Source organism: Podarcis tiliguerta (genome assembly GCF_965153285.1).
Source record: "Podarcis tiliguerta genome assembly, chromosome: Z".
Taxonomy (NCBI): domain Eukaryota; kingdom Metazoa; phylum Chordata; class Lepidosauria; order Squamata; family Lacertidae; genus Podarcis; species Podarcis tiliguerta.
In genome coordinates this window covers 16,302,581-16,324,888 of record NC_139553.1, presented here as the reverse complement: position 1 = coordinate 16,324,888, position 22,308 = coordinate 16,302,581, and the positions used below count along the sequence as shown (strand labels likewise).

General features: G+C 47.1%; 1 protein-coding gene across 6 annotated transcripts in view; it reads left to right on the top strand.

Annotated features, from left to right (window-relative positions):
• The window catches only part of SH3GLB2 (SH3 domain containing GRB2 like, endophilin B2), a 47,808-nt gene that overhangs the window by 2,556 nt on the left and 22,944 nt on the right, over positions 1-22,308 (top strand). For all 6 annotated transcript variants that reach the window (XM_083423890.1, XM_083423893.1, XM_083423891.1 and 3 more), the window contains exons 2-5: positions 16,971-17,112; positions 18,167-18,295; positions 20,364-20,497; positions 21,649-21,741. In XM_083423890.1, the coding sequence (XP_083280016.1) occupies positions 16,971-17,112; positions 18,167-18,295; positions 20,364-20,497; positions 21,649-21,741 (498 nt within the window). The remainder of the gene's footprint in view (positions 1-16,970; positions 17,113-18,166; positions 18,296-20,363; positions 20,498-21,648; positions 21,742-22,308) is intronic.

Genomic DNA, 22,308 nt, shown 5'->3' with positions numbered 1-22,308 from the left:
GCCCCCAGCAGTCGGGCTCTTTCTATGTTCATGGAATCCTATTGGATATCACTGATACTGATATTGAACAGTAGCTGCTAGTCAGCACCGCACCCTGGGTCCTGCCTTATGGTGTTCCAGGGCTTTAGGGTTGGGTCCTACAGAGCCTATTGCTGAATCCTTTGGCCCTTAAAATCATGTGAGCAGATAAATTTGATGCCTTGAAGGATGGAAACTAGTGGAAGAACCTCCAACTGCATTGAAAAGCACGTAAAAAGCTTGCCTTACACAGAGTCAAGCCATTGGTCCCATCCAGCTCTGCATTGTCTACGCCATGGGTGGGCAAACTAAGGCCTGGGAAGAAATTGCCTTCTAAATCCGGCCTGCGGACAGTCCGGGAACCAGCATGTTTTTACATGAGTAGAATGTGTCCTTTTATTTAAAATGCCTCTCTGGGTTATTTGTGGGGCATAGGAATTCATTCCCCCCCCATAAAAAAATATACCTTAGTTTGGCCCCCCACAAGGTCTTAGAGACAGTGGACCGGCCCCCTGCTGAAAAAGTTTGCTGACCCCTGGTCTACGCTGATGGGCAGCAGTTCTTCAGGGTTCAGGCAGCCCCATCTGGGCATGCCATTGGGGACTGAACCTGGGACGTTCTGCATGCAAAGCAGATGCTCTACTGCTGAACCACCCCAGATCTACAGTACCTGCAATTCTCACTTAAACAACGAGGAAATGCAGTGTCTCACAATGAGCCCCAGTTTTGAAACCTTGCAGCTGCCTTCTAAATCAATCTCTTCTCAGGAGGGAGGCTTTTCATGGACAAGGTACTGAGTTCATGGTGTTGGCCCATCTTGGATAATGGCACATATGTGATTAGAAGGTTAGCCGGTAGACAGGCTCTGTTTGAGTTGGCAAGTCAGTGGTGTCAAGGTTGAAAGAATGTCCTGTTTCATTTTGTTTTTAAAGTGCAGGCTGGAGCTGTACCGTGATCTAATCTAATCTTGCCACGTTTGCTTCTGTTGTGTACTAGAGATGAAAAAGCTTCTGAGACTTGGCACATTAGTCAGCTGGATTTATTCACCTGGATGTTTTCTGGTTCCCTTCTTCTGTAAATCATTGTCTATATTTTGTGGGTTTTGGAGATGCCAAATGAACCCTCTTGTTAGTCTGAGCAGGTAGAGTTGTTGTCCCAAATCCATAAAAATGAAGGCCAGGTTGGGTGTGGTAGGTGCATCAGGTGTCTTGTGCAAGAATGGGGAACCTCTGGCCTTACAGATGTTGCCAGCTCCCCAACATTGTTCCTGATCCTTGACCATGTACAGAAATGGTCAAGCTCAATGGTGGAGCTTCGCATGCAGAAGGTCCTGAGTTTTCCCCCTGTTTTTATCACCAGGTAGGGTTGGGAACATGGGTGGCACTGTGGTCTAAACCACAGAGCCTAGAGCTTGCCGATCGGAAGGTCGGCGGTTTGAATCCCCATGACGGGGTGAGCTCCCGTTGCTCGGTCCCTGCTCCTGCCAACCTAGCAGTTCAAAAGCATGTCAAGTGCAAGTAGATGAATAGGTACTGCTCCGTCGGGAAGGTAAACGGCGTTTCCGTGCGCTGCTCTGGTTTTCCAGAAGTGGCTTAGTCATGCTGGCCACATGACCTGGAAGCTGTCTGCGGACAAACACCAGCTCCTCAGCCTATAGAGCAAGATGAGTGCGCAACCCCAGAGTTGTCCGCAACTGGACCTAATGGTCAGGGAGTACCTTTACCTTTAGGGCTGGGAACATCCCTTGTTCAAAAAACCCTGGAGAGCTACTGCCAGTCAATGTAGGCATTACTTAGCTGGATGGACCAGTTGTCTGACTTGGTAAAAGGCAGCATCCAATTCAGCCCTTCTGTTTGTAACCATGAAGACTAGAATCTTACATTATTTTTAAAGCAAAGGTTGTAGCTCAGATGCAGAGCATTTGCCTTGCACGCAGCTGGTCCCAGGTTCAATCCCTGACGTCTCCAGATAGGGTCAGGAATGTTCCTTGGATAGCTGTTGCTGGTCAGTGTGGACAATGTTGAGCTAGATGGACCAATGGTCTGACTCACCCCAGGGTGGAGAGGAGGGCTTGTTTTGTCTCTGCTTAGTCTTCCCCTGCAGAATTGTTATGAGGATAAGGGGTTGGGGGCTATGTACTCCACCATGAGCTCTTTGCAGAAAGGATGGAATAAAAACATACTGTATTGGCCTGAATATAAGCTGCACTTTCCCCCTAAATTCCGACCATGAAAAGTGTGGCTTATATTCATGACCTTACAGTAAGCAGCCAGGGCCATGGGGGCAAACAGCGCCAGGAGCAGGCAAAGCAGACACTGTGTCTGCCCCATGTGTAGTCCCCCGTCCCCTCTCGGAAGGCCAGGAAGGGAGAAAGCAGGTAAGGGGAAAGGCCACTGGCAACGCAGTGCGGCTCCAATCCACCCCGCACCCCCAGTATGCAGCTAGGAGCAGCGAGGAATGGAGCAGCTTATATTCAGATATTTATTTCTCCCCCCCCCCCCCAATTTTAAAGGTGTGGCTTATATTCAGGTGCGGCTTATATTCGGGCCAATACGGTAATACACAGCTGCCTGTCACTTAAGGTTTCTCTGTACAGGTGCTCATGGCTGATGGTCTGTCTTTGGAGCAGTTCATATAAAGAGAAGAGGAGGCTGGTATAAATATGTTTTAAGTGTTCTAACTTTAAACATCTAAATTGTATATGATTCAACACACACATGCACACCCCAGCACCATTTCAATGTCACCTATTGAACTTGGCAGTGTTACCAGGAAATTTAAAACAGCTTTGCAAATCTATTCACGGGTATTGGTCATTTTTGACCCTCAAAGAACATCAGCAGCAAAACCAATCCCTCCTTTTGTGAAGCTTCTAAGCTTGTCAACATGCCAGTGTGGTGCAGTGGTTAGAGGGTCAGAGTAAAACCTGGGAGACCCTGGTTCAAATCCCTCACTTGGCCATGAAGCTCACTGGCTGGACCTGAGCTAGTCACTGCCTCAGACCTAACCTATTTCACCAGCCCCAGATAGCATGGCCAGCAGTTGGGGGATGATGGGAGGTGAGCAACAACTGGAGGCCCAAAGGTCTGAACTGCTACACTTTGTTGTGACCCCACTTCAGTAGTCTCTGACATATGCAGACCATAGAATAGTCGAACCACAGAATTGTAGAGCTGGAAGGGCCTCCGAGAGTGATATAAAGGTAAAGGTACCCCTTAGGTCCAGTCGCAGACGACTCTGGGGTCACGTACTCATCTCGCTCTATAGGCCAGGGGAGCTGGCATTTGTCAGCAGACAGCTTCTGGGTCATGTGGCCAGCATGACTAAGCTGCTTCTGACAAACCAGAGCAGCGCACGGAAACGCCGTTTACCTTCCTGCCAGAGCGGTACCTATTTATCTACTTGCACTTGACGTGCTTTTGAACTGGTAGGTTGGCAGAAGCTGGGACCGAGCAACGGGAGCTCACCCCATGGCCGGGATTCAAACTGCTGACCTTCTGATTGGCAAGCCCTAGGCTCTGTGGTTTAGACCACAGAACCACCCACATCCCTGAGAGTGATCTAAAAAGGTAAAGGGACCCCTGACCATTAGGTCCAATTGTGACCGACTCTGGGGTTGCACGCTCATCTCGCTTTATAGACCGAGAGAGCTGGCGTTTGTCCGCAGACAGCTTTCGGGTCATGTGGCCAGCATGACTAAGCCGCTTCTGGCGAACCAGAGCAGTGCATGGAAAATGCCGCTTACCTTCCCGCCAGTAGACCTATTTATCTACTTGCACTTTGACGTGTTTCAAACTGCTAGGTGGGCAGGAGAGAGTGATCTAGTCCTGTTTAAAATAAACAAGTGTTGTGTAGCGCACCAGTCTGAGCTGTTTGTTTGTGGGATGACTAGCTTTTGAGCAAGTTGTTATTGCTGTTGTTTTTTTAATCGAAAGGACAAGCACCGTCTCTTGCTTCAGAGTCTGTGCAGAGGATGGTTTGTCTCATAGTTATGAAAAGGAGCAGATGGAGTCTGACTTTCCAGCAGTGTAAAAGGAGGGAGGAGAGTGCAACTCCTGGTGTGCAATAAATTGTGTTTTAAACCTTCCATCTCAGAGATGCGGAAGGTTCTTCTGCTGCTACATTTTTCATTTGGCCTACACAGAACCTCTGTGCCGTCCTTCAAGGCTGGACTTTTGTGGTGATGTTTTTATTTTCTGGGTACTTAAAAAGCTCAGTGTTTTGTACCTGGTGGAAAATGTGCTTTTTAGGAGGGCTAGCAACATCTTGTCTTTAGGAACATTAGTGTGTTGGGTCCACCCTGTACTGTTTCATCTAAACTGACTGGCAACAGACCTTCTCCACCCTGCTTTTCAGCCTGGAACCTCCTGCATCCAAAGCAGATGCTTTGTTACTGAGCTACAGCCATTTTCCTGAAAAGTAAGATGCTAGTTCTCATAGTTTTGAATAAAGACTTAATTGGAAACAGGAATCTAGCTCAGTATCATCTAGGCTGGATCTAGAAACATCAGAGAAGCGTTTCAGTTTAAAGCGTTGTAAATCTAAACAGAGAAAACGGGTAGAGAAAAATGGGACTCCACATCGCCACCTGGTGGCACAATGTTATATCGCATGTACAACGCATATAAAGGGTAAAGGGACCCCTGACCATTAGGTCCAGTCGTGACCGACTGTGGGGTTGCGGCGCTCATCTCGCTTTATTGGCCGAGGGAGCCGGCGTACAGCTTCTGGGTAATGTGGCCAGCATGACTAAGCTGCTTCTGGCGAACCACAGCAGCGCACGGAAACTCCGTTTACCTTCCCGCCGGAGCGGCACCTATTTCTCTACTTGCACTTTGACATGCTTTCGAACTGCAAGGTTGGCAGGAGCAGGGACCAAGCAACGGGAACTCACCCCGTCGCGGGGATTCAAACCGCTGACCTTCTGATCGGCAAGTCCAAGGCTCTGTGGTTTAACCCACAGCACCACCCTCGTCCCCATATACAGTGGTGCCTCGCAAGATGAAATTAATTCGTTCCGCGAGTTTTTTCGTTGAGCGAGTTTTTTCGTCTTGCGAAGCACCACTGCATTTAAACACTGACAACGGCGGGGAGGGGCGGGGAGAAGCAGACAGCTGCCGCAGCCGGTATCTCAGACTCACCCGCGCGTTGTGGCCACCGTGTGATGCGGCTGCTGGAGGGCGGCGGGGCTCAGGAGCGCGACTCAGTGGAACCGCCACCATCCTCTTCACCTGAGGGAGAGAGGGAGAGAGAGGCGCTGGCGGCAACGGCTCTCTGAGGGGAGCGCGCGAGGGGGGTGGGCAGCGGTGCGAGGCACCAACCGCCAGCGGGAAGGTGGGAGGGAGCCGGAGGAGTGGGGAAGTGAGCGTGCGTGCGTGCAGTGCGCGTCGCCATGACACGAGAGGCAGGGCCGTTTCGTCTAGCGAAGCAAGCCCTTAGGGAAATCCGTCTTGCGAAGCACCTCAGAAAACGAAAAACTCTTTCGTCTTGCGAGTTTTTCGTCTTCCGAGGCATTCATCTTGCGGGGTACCACTGTACTGTATACTGTACCGTAAATAGCTTTTTCTTTACCAGTCTAGCTGAGCCCCTACCCTGACAGGCAGGGTTTCAGGCAGGAGACAATCCCAGCCCTTCCCTGAAGATTCCATCTGGAATTGAACCTGGGACCTTCTGCATGCCAAGCAGGCGCTCTACCGCTAAGTTACAACCCTCTCTCATTTAAAATAACAGGCATGGAGAACTTGGCTCCATTCCTGTGGGTCTGCTCTTACTTGGATACAACCCTTGGAATTATCTGCCATGTCCACACCCATATATTTAAAGCACACCTCAAATAATCCTGGAGACTGTAATTTGTTAAAGGTGCTGGAATTGTAGTGCTTTGTGGAGTACAGTTCCCAGGATTCTCTGGGGGAAAGCCATATGCTTTGAAGGCATGGTATAGATTTGACCATGGTAGTCATGGTACTTGGAATTTACATTGCACTCATAAGTGGAGCATCTACTTGATGCAATAAACCTCAGGCTTGGCCTGCCTATGAACTGGACTGAGGTGGTGGAGCCCTAAAGTGGTAGAATGAGAACTTGCAGATTGCAGGTGAGGGAAATAATAATAATAATAATAATAATAATAATAATAATAATAATAAAATTTATTGTTTATACCCCACCCATCTGACTGGGCCTCCCCAGCCACTCTGAGCTGCTCCCAACCAAATATTAAAAGCACAATACAGCATTAAACATTAAAAACTTTCCTAAACAGGGCTGCCTTCAGAGGTCTTTTAAAAGTAAGATAGTTGCTTATTGCCTTGACATCTGCTGGGAGGGTGTTCCACAGGGCGAGCGCCACTACCAAGAAGGCCCTCTGCCTGGTTCCCTGTAACCTCACTTCTCAGAGCGAGGGAACTGCCAGAAGGCCCTCGGTGCTGGACCTCAGTGTCTGGGCTGGATAATGGAGGTGGAGACGCTCCTTCAGGTATACTGGGCTGAGGCTGTTTAGGGCTTTAAAGGTTAGCACCAACACTTTGAATTGCGCTCGGAAACATACTGGGAGCCAATGCAGATCTCTCAGGACTGATGTTATATGGTCTCGGCGGCTACTCCCAGTCACCACTGTTGAATATGCCCCAGTATTGAGGTGGTGATGGTGGGACCCCTTGCAAGATGAGACAAATATATCAGTGATGGAGGCCTGAACACAGCAGGGAGGAGGCTGAAATAGCTTTCTCCTTGCAGGGAGTCTTTGCACGCAAAGGAGCTTTAAAAACGTGTCACTGGGAAATCTTCCTAGGCAATTTCAGGTAATTATCATCAGGAATATTTTAGATTATATTGGATGTTTCCTTGTGTGTTCCCGTCTCCGCTGCTCCCCCGCCCCGAGAATAATTTGATTTACTATGTTGTTTTACTTGCGTTTAGTAAACAAAGCGAAAGGCTTTGACACTGCCAAGCTTGCCTGAATGTGGCCATTAGCGATCAGCATCCATTCATTGTTGCTGATGAACTTGGAGGATTTCCACAGAAAAATGAAGGTGCTGAAATATTTCCCACCCCACACCACTGCCTGCTGCTATGAGAAGGTAGACTCACGGACAGAAGGGGGAATGGAAGAAGTCTTACAAAAGCTTCCCCCCGCAAACAAATGGAGCAGATACCAAGCATCGGAGTTTCCAGTTTTATACAGTGGTATAAGAGGGATGCGGGTGGCGCTGTAGGTTAAACCACAGAGCCTAGGACTTGCTAATCAGAAGGTCAGCGGTTCGAATCCCCACGATGGGGTGAGCTCCTGTTGCTCGGTCCCTGCTCCTGCCAACCTAGCAGTTTGAAAGCACGTCAAAGTGCAAGGAGATAAATAGGTACGGCGTTTCCGTGTGCTGCTCTGGTTCCCCAGAAGTGGCTTAGTCATGCTGACCACATGACTCGGAAGCTGTATGCCGGCTCCCTCAGCCAATAAAGCGAGATGAGCGCCGCAACCCCAGAGTCAGCCACGACTGGACCTAATGGTCAGGGGTCCCTTTACCTTTACCTTTATAAGAACACAGGATGCTGCCTTCTACTGGTTCAGTGCTGAACTGAATGGACTGATGTTCTGTCTCTGAATAATGCAGCTTCCTATTTAATCTAGCCCTTTATTCAGAATAATGAGGACTAGTATTTTAACAAAGGCTCCTCCTGAAACCCTCTCAGTCTGTTTAGACAGAACATTGGTCCGTCTAGCATACGCTGTCTAACACACAGGCTGGCTGTGTCTCTCCAGAGTTCCAGGGGGAGCCCTTATATCAAGCCAGACCAATGGTCCATCTAGGTCAGTATTGACTGCACCATATATCTTCAAGTTTGAAAGAGGATTAGACAAATTCATGGAGGAAAGGACTATCAACAGCTATGAGTCATGACGGCCATGCTCTGCTTCCATGGTTGGAGGCACTAAATGATTCTGAATACCAGTTGCCGGAAGCCCCAGGAGGGAAGATGGCTCTTGTGCTTGGGTCCTGCTTCCCATCATGGGCATCTGGGTGGCCACTGTGAGAACAGGATGCTGGGGTAGATGGACCATTGGTCTGATCCAGCAGGGTTCTTCTTATGTTCTTATATTCTCAGACCCAGGTCCCACTTTTAACCCAAAACATGCATTTGTTAGTCTTTTCCTATATATTTGCATGGTGGTGGTGCTCCTGTTGTGACATGGATCAGGCCACAACTCAATAGTGGGTCCAAACCTACCAATTGAAGACCAATGGGCAAAGGTTTCAGGCAGGGGGTGTTCCCAGCCCTATGTGGAGCTGCCCTCAGGGATTGAACCTGGGATCTTCTATGTGCAGATGCTCTGCTGAGCTGCATGGCCCTTCCCCACTCTGCCTTCTCCAAAGCAAGTTCAGGGTGAGATTCAACTTGGTTGGCCCTGCATATTGACAAGGCCAGCTTCCTATGAAGTGCAGACTGATCTGAGTTCCTATTTTGTCAATGGCACTTAGTCTTTTCAGTGGGAGCTCTATGGCGGTCAAACTCACACCCTCCAGGAGAATGGCCCAGCTACCTCTCCTAGTTTTGAATGGGCTTGGAAGGCATTTGACACTTCATATTTTTATGTCCTTTATACATTTTTCTGTGTTTCTATGGTTTTCATGTTTGAATTGACTTACAATTGCTTCCGATTGTTCATTTTTGGTGGGTTTTGTTAGCTGCTTTGCCAAAGGAGTTTTACCTTGAAGCTGTGATATAAATACCTGGCATTATCATGGTTATTTAATTAGACATAGAACAGCAACATGTTCCCAGTAAATGTGCATAATTCCTCAAATCGTTTTTGCCTAATTCAAGTTTTCTCGGCTGTGGGAGAAGGGCTGGCTCACTGGAAGGCTGAGAGACATGTTTAAGCCGCCTTTCTGGCTTCCTAGATTCCAGCAGTCATTTCCCGCCCACATCAAGACTAGAAACTTTATTTTTATTTTTAAATGAAAGCATTCTACACTCCCGTACCATTGCTACCTAGGTCAGCTGCTCTGATTATTGCTATTGTAATGGAAATGAGAATGAGGTCTTTAAAGCTCTCTAAGTATTCCTCCTTATTCTACCTGAAACGGTTTCTCAGTTCTCATACAAATGACTTCAGAAAGGAAAAGGAAAGAAGAGTCTTCTTGGCGGCGGGGGCGGCGGGGGAGGATACCCTGTTTCGGATCTGTAAGGGTTTCTGAAGACTTTTAAAAATAAAAAAATAAGGCGTAGGTTGGAGTCAGCACCAGATATCAGAAGGGAGAGAGGCGTGTTTATAAATAGCGAATCATATCATTGCACCCACTTCATATTGTTTTAGAGATGAAACGTTCCACATTGCTAACTGGGAGGCTTTTTTAATATTAAAAAAAGGGGGAATCACAAATATTGTGGAACCTTGTCTTTAAGGTTTTTGTGAGAGCTCAGGCACCTGACAGTAAGAATTAAGACCCCTTGAAATGTACCAGGCAATTTCAGAATCACTTGTATAACCCCTCTGCTACCAAAAGGAAAAAGAAATGCAAACACTGCAACAATACAGTGATCCCACCACGTATGCCGGGGGTTACATTTCTGCGTGTAGCAGGGAGGGCACTGTTTGTTAGAGTGTGATGCTGATAATGCCAGGGTTGCAGGTTTGATCCCCGCACGGGACAGCTGCATTTTCCTGCATTGCAGGGGATTGGAGTGGAGATGGTTCTTAGGGTCCCTTCCAACTCTTGTGATTCTCTGATTCACTATGATTTCTTTTAAAAAGAAAGAGAAGTCTCCCTCCTCCACCTGTTACCTGTTTTCTCAAAGTAGTTTTCACTCCCAAACAGCAGGTGGCTTCCCATTGCGTTAAGAGGGTGCTGGTTAGAAGCTGGTTTTTGCGTGCTCTTTGCTCAACCCTATTACATTGCAATCAAATGGTCCACTCCAGAACACCAGTTTTATGTGGCACCAGAGAATCCCTCTTCCAGCACCGATCGATCTTAACAAAATTAATGTTCTCGCTGTAATTGCATTGGCCAAATGGAATCAACTAGTGGGAGACCTTTGCTGTAGCTCAAAAGAGTTGGCCGTATTGCATCTGTCTGGGGAGCCAAGAAGTCAGGCTGTGCTCATAGGAGTGAGTCCATCTCTTGGTCGTGATGCAGCAAAAAGTTCTGAAACGGGCTTGCGTACAACTGGGCTTCTCAGAGGTCATCCTGTTCTCAGAGTGGCCAAGCAGATGCCCGCCCAAATGGGGCAGGACCTGAGCCTAACACTACTATCCAGTTGTTTTTCCCACTTTCTGGTATTCAGAGGTAGCCTGACCCTGGGCACGGAGGTTATATTCCCACAAAAGACCACATGAATCGGAGCAGTGGCTCATCTTGTCCAGCACATTGTTCTCACAGTGGCCAACCAGATGCCCCAATGAGAAGCCTACAAGCTAAGGGCAGCAGTAGCACTCTTCTCACTTATGATTCCCAGCAAACTCGTATTCAGAGGCTTAATGCCTCTGAAAGTGGAGGTAGAACATCAGAAGCTGCCTTATACAGAGCCAGACCAAAGGTCCATTGAACTCAGTATTGTCTTCACTGACCGGCAGTAGCTCTCCAAGGTTTCTGATGGGCCTTCTACTTGGAGATGGGATTTAAAAATCAGCCTCTCTTCCCTGGGGAACTCTGGGAACTGTAGCTCTGTGAGGGATATAAAGGTAAAGGGACCCCTGACCATTAGGTCCATTCGTGACTGACTCTGGGGTTGCGGCGTCCATCTTGCTTTATTGGCCGAGGGAGCCGGCATACAGCTTCCGGTTCATGTGGCCAGCATGACTAAGCCACTTCTGGTGAACCAGAGCAGCATACGGAAACGCCGTTTACCTTCCCACCGGAGCGGTACCTATTTATCTACTTGCACTTTGAAGTGCTTTTGAATTGCTAGGTTGGCAGGAGCTGGGACCGAACAATGGGAGCTCACCCTGTTGCGGGGATTCGAACTGCTGACCTTCTGATCAGCAAGTCCTAGGCTCTGGTTTAACCCACAGCGCCACCCGCGTCCCTTGTGAGGGATATAGGGATCTGCAAAAAACACTTAGCACACCCCTTCAGCTATGGTTTGCAGGGTGCTTTGGGGAAAGCCAAGGCTGTTGGTAGGATACTGCTTTAATAATAATAATACTGTATATTACTACTTTAATAATACTGTATATTATTACTGTTATTTTGAATTATTTTATTTTGTTATGTACAACGATACAAAGAGTGAGAGATACAGAAATGAACAATGCCTTTCCTGTTTGATATCGTATGGCCTGCAACTTAAGAAAGAAAATTATGCAGAGAAATGGTTATTGCAGAGAGATAAAAACAATGCCACGAGTAATAAGACAATGATGCCACAGAAGCACAGCAGAGCAGTCAGTGATAAGTCCTGGACAACATAGAATTACAGAAAAATAAAGTTGAAAGTGCCCTGAGGGTCATCTCATCCAACATACTGCAATGCAGGAATCAAATCCAGATAAAATCATACTTGAATGAATTACCACCATTTAGCTGCATAGTCTATAGGTTTGGCATTACCTCTGAAACTCGTAAAGAATGAGTGAGTTTTTCTGACATTGCAGTAAATAAGGTACAAAGGTCAAAAAGCCAAGTTAGTCCTCCATCCCTGGGCATTGCTTTGTCAAAGAGTTTAATTTATCCGCTCTACTTTGAAATCCTGAATAGCAAATCCTAAGTAATTTATGATGCTAGAGGAAAATTTGGCAAGGGGGGGGGGGGAAAGCTGCCAATGGTAGGCGATTTTTAAAATGAAAACACAGAGAGACAGTGAGAACAGAGGAGCAGCGCCTTCTAGTGGTAGGAGGGAAAACAATGCATCTGTATCGGACCTGGTCCTCACCAAGAGAGAGTAATTGATCAACAAAGTGGAAGTACTAGGAAGCTTGGGAGGAAGTGATCATGTCTTTCATTATGCACTGGCAAGGGAAAACTGAGTGTAATCGGACATGAACTCTGGACTTGAAGACGCTGATTTCCAGAAGCTTAAGGAACTACTAGGTGTAGTCCCATGGTCAGAAATATTCAAAGAGAAGGGAATCAAAGATGGATGGGAGTTGTTGTTGTTCCACATCTTTATAAATGACTTGGATGAAATTGAAGGGATGTTCATCAAATTTGCAGATGACACCACAATGGGAGGGATAGTTATTGTCACAGAAGACAGAATCAGGATTCAAGATGACCTTAACAGATTGGAAAACTGGGACCAAACTGAGGACTCAGCTAGGCTGGCAAAGAAAAAGTGATTTATATGTGTTGTATGTGCAATATAACATTGTGCCACCAGATGGTGACATGGAGTCCCATTTTTCTCTACCTGTTTTCCCTGTTTAAATTTACACTGCTTAAACCTGAAATGCTTCTTTGATGTGTCTAGATCCAGCCTAACAAAATGAATTTCAATAGGGACGAGCTGCAGCAGTATAAGATGCAGGATGCCTGAATTGCCAGTAGTACAGGTGAAAGAGATCAAGGGGTCTTAGTAGACCACAAGCTTCCCATGAGTCAACAGTGTGATGTATTAGCAAAAAAAGCTAATGCCATTCTAGGCTGCATCAAGAAATCAAAGGAAGTCATAGTACTGCTCTATTCCACCTTGGTTAGACCACACCTGGAAAGACCATAGTCCATCATACAAACCTGCCTGGGTTCTGAGATCTTCAAGAGAGTCCCTGCTCTTGGACCCAGTACCCTCCCAGGCACACATGGTGGGCACATAGGAGAAGGCTCCTTCCCTAAAGAAGCTAAACAGGCTCCTTCCTTGCTGTCCTTCTGTTAGCAGGTGAAGACCTTTTTGTTCCAACAGGCTTTTGGGAATTAACTGGCTTTTTGGAAAGGGCCAGTTCTGTTACATATTTATTGTAATTATCTGTATATTTTAATAGAGCTGAGAGAGAGAGATTTTATTCTAATTAGCGTTTAATTGTTTTTTAATGATTGTTTCCTATGTATTTAGCTTTTCCTATTTTATCTGTGCCTAGGACTTGCCGATCGCATGGTCGGCGGTTCGAATCCCCGCGGCGGGGTGAGCTCCCGTCTTTCGGTCCCAGCTCCTGCCCACCTAGCAGTTCAAAAGCACCCCTGGGTGCAAGTAGATAAATAGGTACCGCTTTATAGCGGGAAGGTAAACGGCGTTTCCGTGTGCTGCGCTGGTGCTGGCTCGCCAGAGCAGCTTCGTCACGCTGGCCACGTGACCCGGAAGTGTCTCTGGACAGCGCTGGCCCCCGGCCTCTTGAGTGAGATGGGCGCACAACCCTAGAGTCGGACACGACTGGCCCGTACGGGCAGGGGTACCTTTACCTTTATTTTATCTGTAAGCTGCCTTGAGTACCTTTCCAGCAGGGAAAGGTGGGATGTAATAACAATAGTCATATCACCACCCTGCAAACAAACTGGAATGGATTCAAAACCAGACATATAATTTAAATTTCAATCAAGCTTTCTGCAGACAAATCAGGATGCATGTTGAATAAATAGGTTGCTGGAGGGAACCCCCCAGTCTGCAAAAAAAGGGGGTTAACTTTGAGGTTAACAGTAAGTCTTTGTGCCAGAGGCGATGGACCACTCTCCATTGTTGCTCCCCTTCTGTTAGCCAGGGAGTGAAACGATGCACGCATTTCGTGTTGAGCGGCAGATTCTCCTCCCCACCTCCAGGCTGAGGAAACTCTACTCCAACATGAAATATTGATTTTCCTGGGCTGCAGCTCGACTCCCCTCGCCAATGTGGGCGAGAGGCTCCCTGCAAAAACGCCAGCCTACATTATTCATTGCCGGCATAAATGCGACCCTGCCTTCCTGGGACTGAAAACAAGGCCAGTTACTTTTACTCCTCTTGGCCCAAAGACTGAAAGAGGAAGTTGGGGAGGGGGAAAGGCTTAGTTGTTGCCAACTTTGCACTTACTCCTATGCGTTGGATCCCAGAAAGGAATGTGTGTCTTAGGGCAGGAAATTAAGGTCATAGAATCATAAGATTGGAAGGGACCCAAAAGGTCATTTAGTACAACTTCCTGCAGTGTAGAACTCACAACTAAAGAATCCCAGATGGCCACCCATTGAAATCCTCCAAGGAAGGAGAGTCCACCGCCTCCCAAGGGAGACCATTCCACTGTTGAACAGCTCTTACTGTCAGAAAGTTCTTCCTGATCTTTAGTCAGAATCTCCTTTCTTGTAACTTGAATCCCTTGCTTTGAGTCCTGCCCTCCAGAGCAGGAGAAAACAAACTTGTTCCCTCTTCCACGTGACAGCCCTTGAGATATTTTAAAATGGCTATCATATCTCCTCTTAAGTCTCCTCTTTTCCAGGCTAAACAGACCCAGCTCCTTCAACCGTTCCTCATAAGGTTTGGTTTCTAGACGCTTGATCATATTGGTCGCCCCCCTCTACACACATTCCAGCTTGTCAATATCCTCAAACTGAGGTCACCAGAACTGGACAAAATTATCCAGGCATGGTCTGACCAAGGAAGAAAAGGAAATAATAGCTTCCCTTGATCTACTGAATATGCAGAGAATGGCATTAGCATTTTTTGCTGTTTTTCATTCAGAAGCCCCTGCCTACTCATGATATAGGGATGCGGGTAGTGCTGTGGTCTAAACCACAGAGCCTAGGACTTGCCGACCAGTGGAGTGAGTTCCCCTTGCTCAGTCCCTGCTCCGCCAACCTAGCAGTTTGAAAGCACGTCAAAGTGCAAGTAGATAAATAGGTACCGCTCCAGCGGGAAGGTAAACGGCGTTTACGTGCGCTGCTCTGGTTCATCAGAAGCAGCTTAGTCATGCTGGCCACATGACCTGGAAGCTGAACGCCGGCTCCCTCGGCCAATAAAGCGAGATGAGCACCGCAACCCCAGAGTCGGCCACGACTGGACCTAATGGTCAGGGGTCCCTTTACCTTAACCTTTACTCATGATATGGAGTGGGAAATTTTCCAGTTCAAAATCTTCTGTAAACCACCCATTGCTGCCCTCACCCCCTGATGCTATACAGTCGGTGTGTTGCAGCTAACTCAGTTCTACTCAGAGAAAACCCATTGAAATTCATGGATCTAAGTGAGTCATGCCCTTCAATTTCAGTGGGTCTGCCTTGGGGTGTTTTGGTTCCATTTTGCTTATTACACTTCCCTGATTTTGAGCTGAAAGTGCTGAAACATACTTTCTCTTCCCCCAGCACCCCCCAAGAAAAAAATACCCACTTTTGTTTGGGAGGCTTTTCCTGCATTGTTTGCTTTCCTCCCCCTAGTCAACTTTACAATGCAGTGCTTGAGTTGTTGCTGCTGCTGCAGTTGAGAGAGGGCTTTGTAGCACTTGCTGAAAATACTCTCTCTCCATAAGCAAATCCTAGCCTGGAATGTGCTGAGCCTATGTGTACCCATTTACTATTTTAAAAAATGGTTTGGGCGTCAATATGTCATTCTGAAAAGCATGCATGGGGAACCTGGTGCCCCACAGACGTTGCTAGAATCTCATGATAGGTTTAGGGAAAGACCCATTTCCTGAAACCCTGAAGAAGAGCTGCCAATCATTGTGGACAATATTGAGCTAAATGGATAAGTGTTCCAATTCAGTGGAAGGCAGCTTCCATTGTCCCTGTCTGCATTTACCGTATTTCCCATCATTCCTATAAAAAGGAACACATTGCTTTGCTACCCAAATCTATCAGGCTACAGACAATTAGCATATGTAGCCTGAAGACTGTGGCTGAGTCATAATTTGAGTCAGACCTGCTTCTGCTAGGATTTGTACAACTGCTGGAAACGTGGCCAGTTTTGCAGCAAGAGCCACACACACAAAAATATACTGGTAAAGTCTGTATGTTGCCAGAGTTTTAAAATAAAACTGGGAGGACCCATAGTTCAGTGACAGAGCATCTGCTTTGCATGCAGAAGGTCCCAAGTTCAATACCCAGCAGCATCTCTAGGTGGGACTGGGAAGACAGATCCCCTGCCTGAAACCCTAGAGGGCTGCTGCCAGCCAGTGTAGACAGTCCTGAGCTAGATGGACCAATGGTCTGACTCTGGATAAGGCAGCTTCTTATGCTCTTATTTAAAACCAGTCATTTCTTCAGAACATTGAAGACTGGAATCTTACATAACTTTTTAAGGGCTACAGCTCAGTGGCAGAGCACATGTTTTGCATGCAGAAGGTCCCAGGTTCATCTCCAGGTAGGGCTGACAATGGAAAACCTGAAGCACAGCTGCTGGTCAGTGTAGGCAATACTGAACTAGATGGACCAGTAGTCTGGTTTGATATAAGGCAGCTTCCTATGTTCCTGAAATATGGAAGGCAAGGTAGGAACAGTTGCTGCTGTCTACGTAATACCCTGAGACCTCCCACCATTTACGATCTGTGGCTTTTCAAAAGCCTTCTGTGGTTCCATTCTAACGAGGCATCATGAAGCTGAGCGATGAGCTCTGCTGGAGCTCTCAAGAAAGAACTGGCAATGTGCCCTACAATATTTTTGCCTCTCCATCCTCTCAGCAAAGCAACTATCAGGCTGTATTCTGGTGCAAATATTTGGCACGTAGGTTGTAGCCTAGAATTTCTGTTGCACCATCATGCAGAATTCTGAGTTGTGGTTCTAGGCTGTACCACTTCCTAGAAGGGTGGACTTTAGAATCATAGAATCAAAGAGTTGGAACAGACCTTGGGGGTCATCTAGTCCAACCCCCTGCAATGCAGGAATACAGTATGCAGCTGTCCCATATGGGAATGGCGTTTTCAGCACCACACTAACCAACTGAGCTATCCATGCTTTTTTTAAAAAGGAAAAGAAGCAGCATTCTGTGACGCACAATGTTCAATGCCCTTAAAGGCACACTAACCCCTACACCATACTAGCTCTGATACATTAGTCCCGTCCGACCCCAAATACCATTTTGAGCAAATTAAAACCTTTCAGTTTTTGTCTCCCTCACCCCCCACTGCAGTTCACAGAGGAGAAGTTTGGCCAGGCCGAGAAGACAGAGTTGGATGCCCACTTTGAAAACCTCCTGGCCCGAGCAGACTGCACCAAGAACTGGACAGAGAAAATCTTACGTCAAACTGAAGTCCTCTTGCAGCCAAACCCTAGTAAGCATCTCTTTAGGTTTTGGAGAAATTGATCCATTGGGTGTCATGGGTAGGGGGGCCCCTTGGCTCTGTCCTGATCTGGCATGGTTTGGCAGACCCAGATGTAAGGCGGAAGAAAGAGTACACGATGTGGGGCCTGGAAGGCTGGCATCTAGGGATGGAGAGAGGAGGTCCTCTCCTTGTAATCATTGTTGTCGAAGAGGAGGAAGCAGATCCGCCACCTCTCTCCACCACCCTGTGCAGAGCCCCTTTCATATTTGCCGCTAGCCCCAAATACTGTTTTGTTTTGCTTAAAGCATTTCATAACCACACCTCATTAAAGAGATTGCAAGACAGCAGGCAAAAGCGCGCACACACACCCAAAAATGAATCCGTGCAGCATGTAAAAGTCATTTCAAGTAACACAGAACCATAATGGACGACCGCAAGCCCAAGATTTAAAAACATAAAAAGCTTAAATACCGTATTGTGGTTTTGTTTTTTGTTTCGTAAAGTAAAAACAGCAAGAAGTCACCCAAATTGGCTAAACAAATAGGAGGGTCTCCAACCCACTTCCAAGAAGCTTGTAAAATCTACAAGCCAGCCTTTCGGGGGAGGGGGATATTCCAAAGTCGGACACTGTCATAGAGGCACTTTTCATTGTACAGTCATACCTCGTGTTGCATCCGCTTTATGTTGTCTTTTGAGTTACGTCCCGCAGCAACCTGGAAGTACCAGAATGGGTTACTTCCGGGTCTCGCCACTTGTGCATGCGCAGAAGCACTAAATCACACTTTGCACATGCACAGAAGCACCAAATCATGCCGCGCACCTATGCAGATGCAGCACTTTGAGTTGCGGGCATTTCACGTTACGGATGGGCGTTTGGAACAGATCCCGGTCCGTAACACGAGCTACCACTGTACAATTGAAGAATTAATCTAAAAACGTTGGCCATCCCTATTGAAGTGCCTGCATCACTGGCTCTGCAGGCTTGACTTCTCCCCAGAGATACAAGATATTTTCCCAAAATGCTTTCAAGACCTAACACAATCTCTTTTTTCCCACCCACCAGGTGCCAGAGTTGAAGAGTTCCTTTATGAGAAGTTGGACCGAAAGGTGCCCTCTCGGGTCACCAACGCGGAGCTCCTGGCTCAGTATATGATTGAGGCAGCCAATGACTTTGGCCCTAATTCCCCTTATGGTGAGTTTTGTGGACGTAGCACATAGCTTTTTGGAGAAGATAAGGGTTGCTGAGTCTCGCATCAAGCCTTACCGCCATTGTATCTTCAGGGATGTGCAGAGGACTTGCGTGTGGAGGTTGGTGGTTGCTGTGAAAAAATGGTTGGCTAAACAAGCCATACTATGTCTTTGGACTGCCACTACTTCCTGCCCATAAAGCAAATGAGGCAAAGCTATTGCTGGTAGCCTCTAACTCTCCAGCAGGCCCTAGCCAAAATGGCCAGAAGTCAGGCACAATGGAAGTGGCAGACTCTCCAAATGTGGGTGGCCTTTTCCTGGTCATCCTGTGACAGAGAAGGCAAGTTTGGGGTCCCCTACATCCCTTTTGCTCATCTGAAGAGTTCTGCTTCCACAAAAATCAATAAACATTATTTTGCCGCAGCCAGAACCTCCTGAAATTTGTACTCTCGGACAATCAGGCACGAATTTGCCTGTTCTCTCTGCTCTGCTGCTCCTCAATTTGATTATGTTGGGTTCTTGCAAAATCCATTATGGCCCCGAGGCTCAAGTTAATGATCTCGGTCTCCTGTAATTGCATGGTGATCACACCCACACCCAAACACCGGAGACTCCACGCAACTCCCCTTAGCCCATCCAAATGAAAATGGCTGCAGTCTGGGATTGGTGCAATATTGCTTGGGGATGTAACCTCATTCTTCGGCCTGTAATCACTGCTCCCCCTTCACATTATTGCAACTCAGCCAAAATCAGTCTAACTGAAATAACTATGCAGTCTCCTCCTGACTAACCCTTGCCTTAGTTTCCTGCCTTCCTGTTACTCTCCCCACCCTGGCTAAAGCAGGGGTGTGACTCCCTGCCTGACTCCTGCCCTTTTCTTTTTTAAGAAATACCGTATTTTTCGCTCTATAAGACGCACCAGACCATAAGACGCACCTAGTTTTTGGAGGAGGAAAACAAGAAAAAAATATTCTGAATCTCAGAAGCCAGAACAACAAGAGGGATAGCAGCTGCAGCTGTTCTGGCTTCTGGGATAGCTGCGCAGCCTGCATTCGCTCCACAAGACGCACACACATTTCCCCTTACTTTTTAGGAGGGAAAAAGTGAGTCTTATAGAGCAAAAAATACGGTATATTATTGATGTAAATCAAACGAATCAATACAATAAAAAGAAACAGAAGTGCAAAAAAGCAGTGCACTGTATCTTGGAGCGACAAAACAATAAGTTGGTAAGACCAGCAGGAAAGCCAAATTTCACGTACTGTGAAGATGGAATCCTGGGTATTCTCATTTCTTGTTTATAATCCCATCAAACAGCATAGGATTTTTTTCAGGATCCTCCAAGCCTTTATGCACATAATTTATGAGTGTGTGTGTCCCCCGCCCCAGCCAGTATTAAGCTCTGCATTTTTTTTATTATTCCAAACTGAAAGTCGCAAGTCCTGCAAAGTTTTTCCATATAGGGACCATTGAGCTTCCGGCAGCTGCCAGTTTCCATGTCAAGAATTCCTGAGAGTTGGAACCTTTCAGTTTATCAACCCATAGATTTAGTAAACAAAGCTGTGGTGAAGTTGGAATGGGATGTTTGAGTATTTTGGTCATTTCTTGGCAAGCCATCATCCAGAATTGGAATACTTGTGGGCAGCTTCACCATAGATGGAGAAAGGTTCCTTTTCCCCCACAATCCCTCCAACAGCTATGAGGAGATTGTGACATAGAGGCAATTTGCGCTGGTATGTAGCGCCACCCGCATAGGATTTTTATGGAATACTCTCACATGAGCTCAGGCAGACCTGTATGGTTTGAGTTATTACAGCTCCTATACCATTTAGAATATTTTATTTGCATGTTGCAGGCCTTTCTTCCATATAAGTTTAAAGCTGGTATAAATATCTACTAATTCCGCACATGTTCCCGACACCAAACCTTTTTTTGCCCTTGAGCTAATAAAAGTGCCCTGAACCACCATTGTCACCTCTCGCCTGCGGAGAGGTGGAGCTGGCCGGACACAGGTGAAGACGTTGCCCAGGTCAGCTGCCTGAAGTCCCTTTGCTGTGTCTTCTCTCTCGCAGGGAAGACCCTCATCAAAGTTGGTGAAACAGAGCGGCGCTTGGGCGGAGCAGAGAGGGACTTCATCCACTCTGCCTCCATCAACTTTCTCAGCCCTCTGCGCAATTTCCTGGAGGGTGACTGGAGAACTATTTCGGTAAGTGGTGGGGGCTCAGAGCACCTGTTTTGCATGGAGAAGGTCCCAGGTTCAGCCCTCAATGGCACCTCCAGGTAGGGCTGAGGAATATCCCCTGCCTGGCACCCTGGAGAGCCACTGCCAATCTGGGTGAACAATACTGAGCTAGGTGGACCAATGGTCTTGTTCAGTGTAAGGCAGTCTCCTGTGTTCCTGTTTAATTCAGTCTGTTCTTCAGAACTCTGAGGACTAGAATCTTTATGCTTAGGCAAAGGGCTGTAGCTTCTCACTTAGGGGAAGGGCTGCCTAAATCCTGGAAAGCCTCTGCAAATCAGTGAAGGCAATATTAAGCTAGGTCCTGACTCAGTAGAAGACAGCTTCCTATGAGAAGGCCAGTTTTGTGGCAGTGAGAGAGAGGAGTTGACTTCTGAGATATTTTCAAAGAGATGAGAGGGGGTTAATTAATGTCTAGGAGGAATTAAATAAATGCTCCGATATTTTCCGACCAAGAAATAAGTTGTGTTAGACTGGCATCTGTGCCATGGGTGGTAGTGAGTCCACCGGTGGAAATCAATGGACCTAACTTAGTCATGTTCATTGATTTCATGGGCTCTGCTCTGGGTAAAACTTGGCCAAATACCACCTCAGTCGGTTCAAAGCACATGCATGCCCCCCCCAAAGAATCCTGGGAATTGTAGTTTAAGAGCACTGGGAATTGTAGCTCTCTAGGGGGAAGCTGTTTTAATTCCTGCTTGGTTTTATAGCTTTTAATTGGTTTTCTTTTTTCTTTCATCTTTTCAAACCACTTAGAGACTATTGCAGTTGGGTCACTTTAAAAGAGGATTGGATGCGTTAATGGGAGGCAGATAAGGTTATCAGTGGCTACTTGTCACAAAGACTATTATGCTCTGCCTCCAGGACCAGAGGCAATAACACTTTAACACAGCAGTTTCTGGAAACCACAGGAGGATAGAGGGCTCTTGAGGGCTTCCTCTTGGGGCACCTTGTCAACCACTGTGAGAACAGAAGGCTGGACTAGATGGCTCTCCTTTAGCCTGATCCTGCAGTCAGGCTCTTTGAATGTTCTTATGTAGCTATGCAGTAAGAAAAACGAGCCCTTTTCCTTTTGCAATCTTGACTCTTCTCCCCACCCTTCCCTTCTTCCTTCCCAGAAGGAGAGACGGATCCTGCAAAACCGCCGTCTAGACCTGGATGCGTGCAAAGCAAGGCTGAAGAAAGCAAAGGCTGCAGAGGCCAAAGCAGCGGTAATGCTCCTCTCCTCCCCACTTACTTCCTTGTTGACAATCCTCTCGTGTGTTTTATCCCCCCTCTTTCTCACCCACGTAGTCTTTTTACTCATGCCTGCATGTGACAGATTCCAACATGTGCTCTGCTACTCCACCCCCCTCTGGTGGGCCTGAATCTCTTCTGAACTGCATGCAATGCATCATCTCGGGAGGGGAGGAAGGGTTAGGATGTCTGAACTCTCCTCTCTCCTTCCCTGACCCCCCACCACATACCTGCAAGCCGGAGTGAGTAATAGAAAAGTTTTCAGCAGGTTGACACAGAAGGCGCCTGTTGAATCTCCAGTGGCAGAGAGTTCCACAGGACTGGATCAATGACATTAAAGGCTCAGTTTCTCATTGTGGTCAGAAGAACCTCACCAACTAAAGTGGTCCCTGAGGCACCCTGGACATGAGTGGTTCAGGGCTCTTTGTACATTAATACAATGGCCTTGAACATGGCTCATTAGTGAGAGGCCAGCCACTTTTTAACTCAGCCAATTACCCCTGCCCTATCTAATGTGTCTGCATTTGGCACTTGCTGTGGGA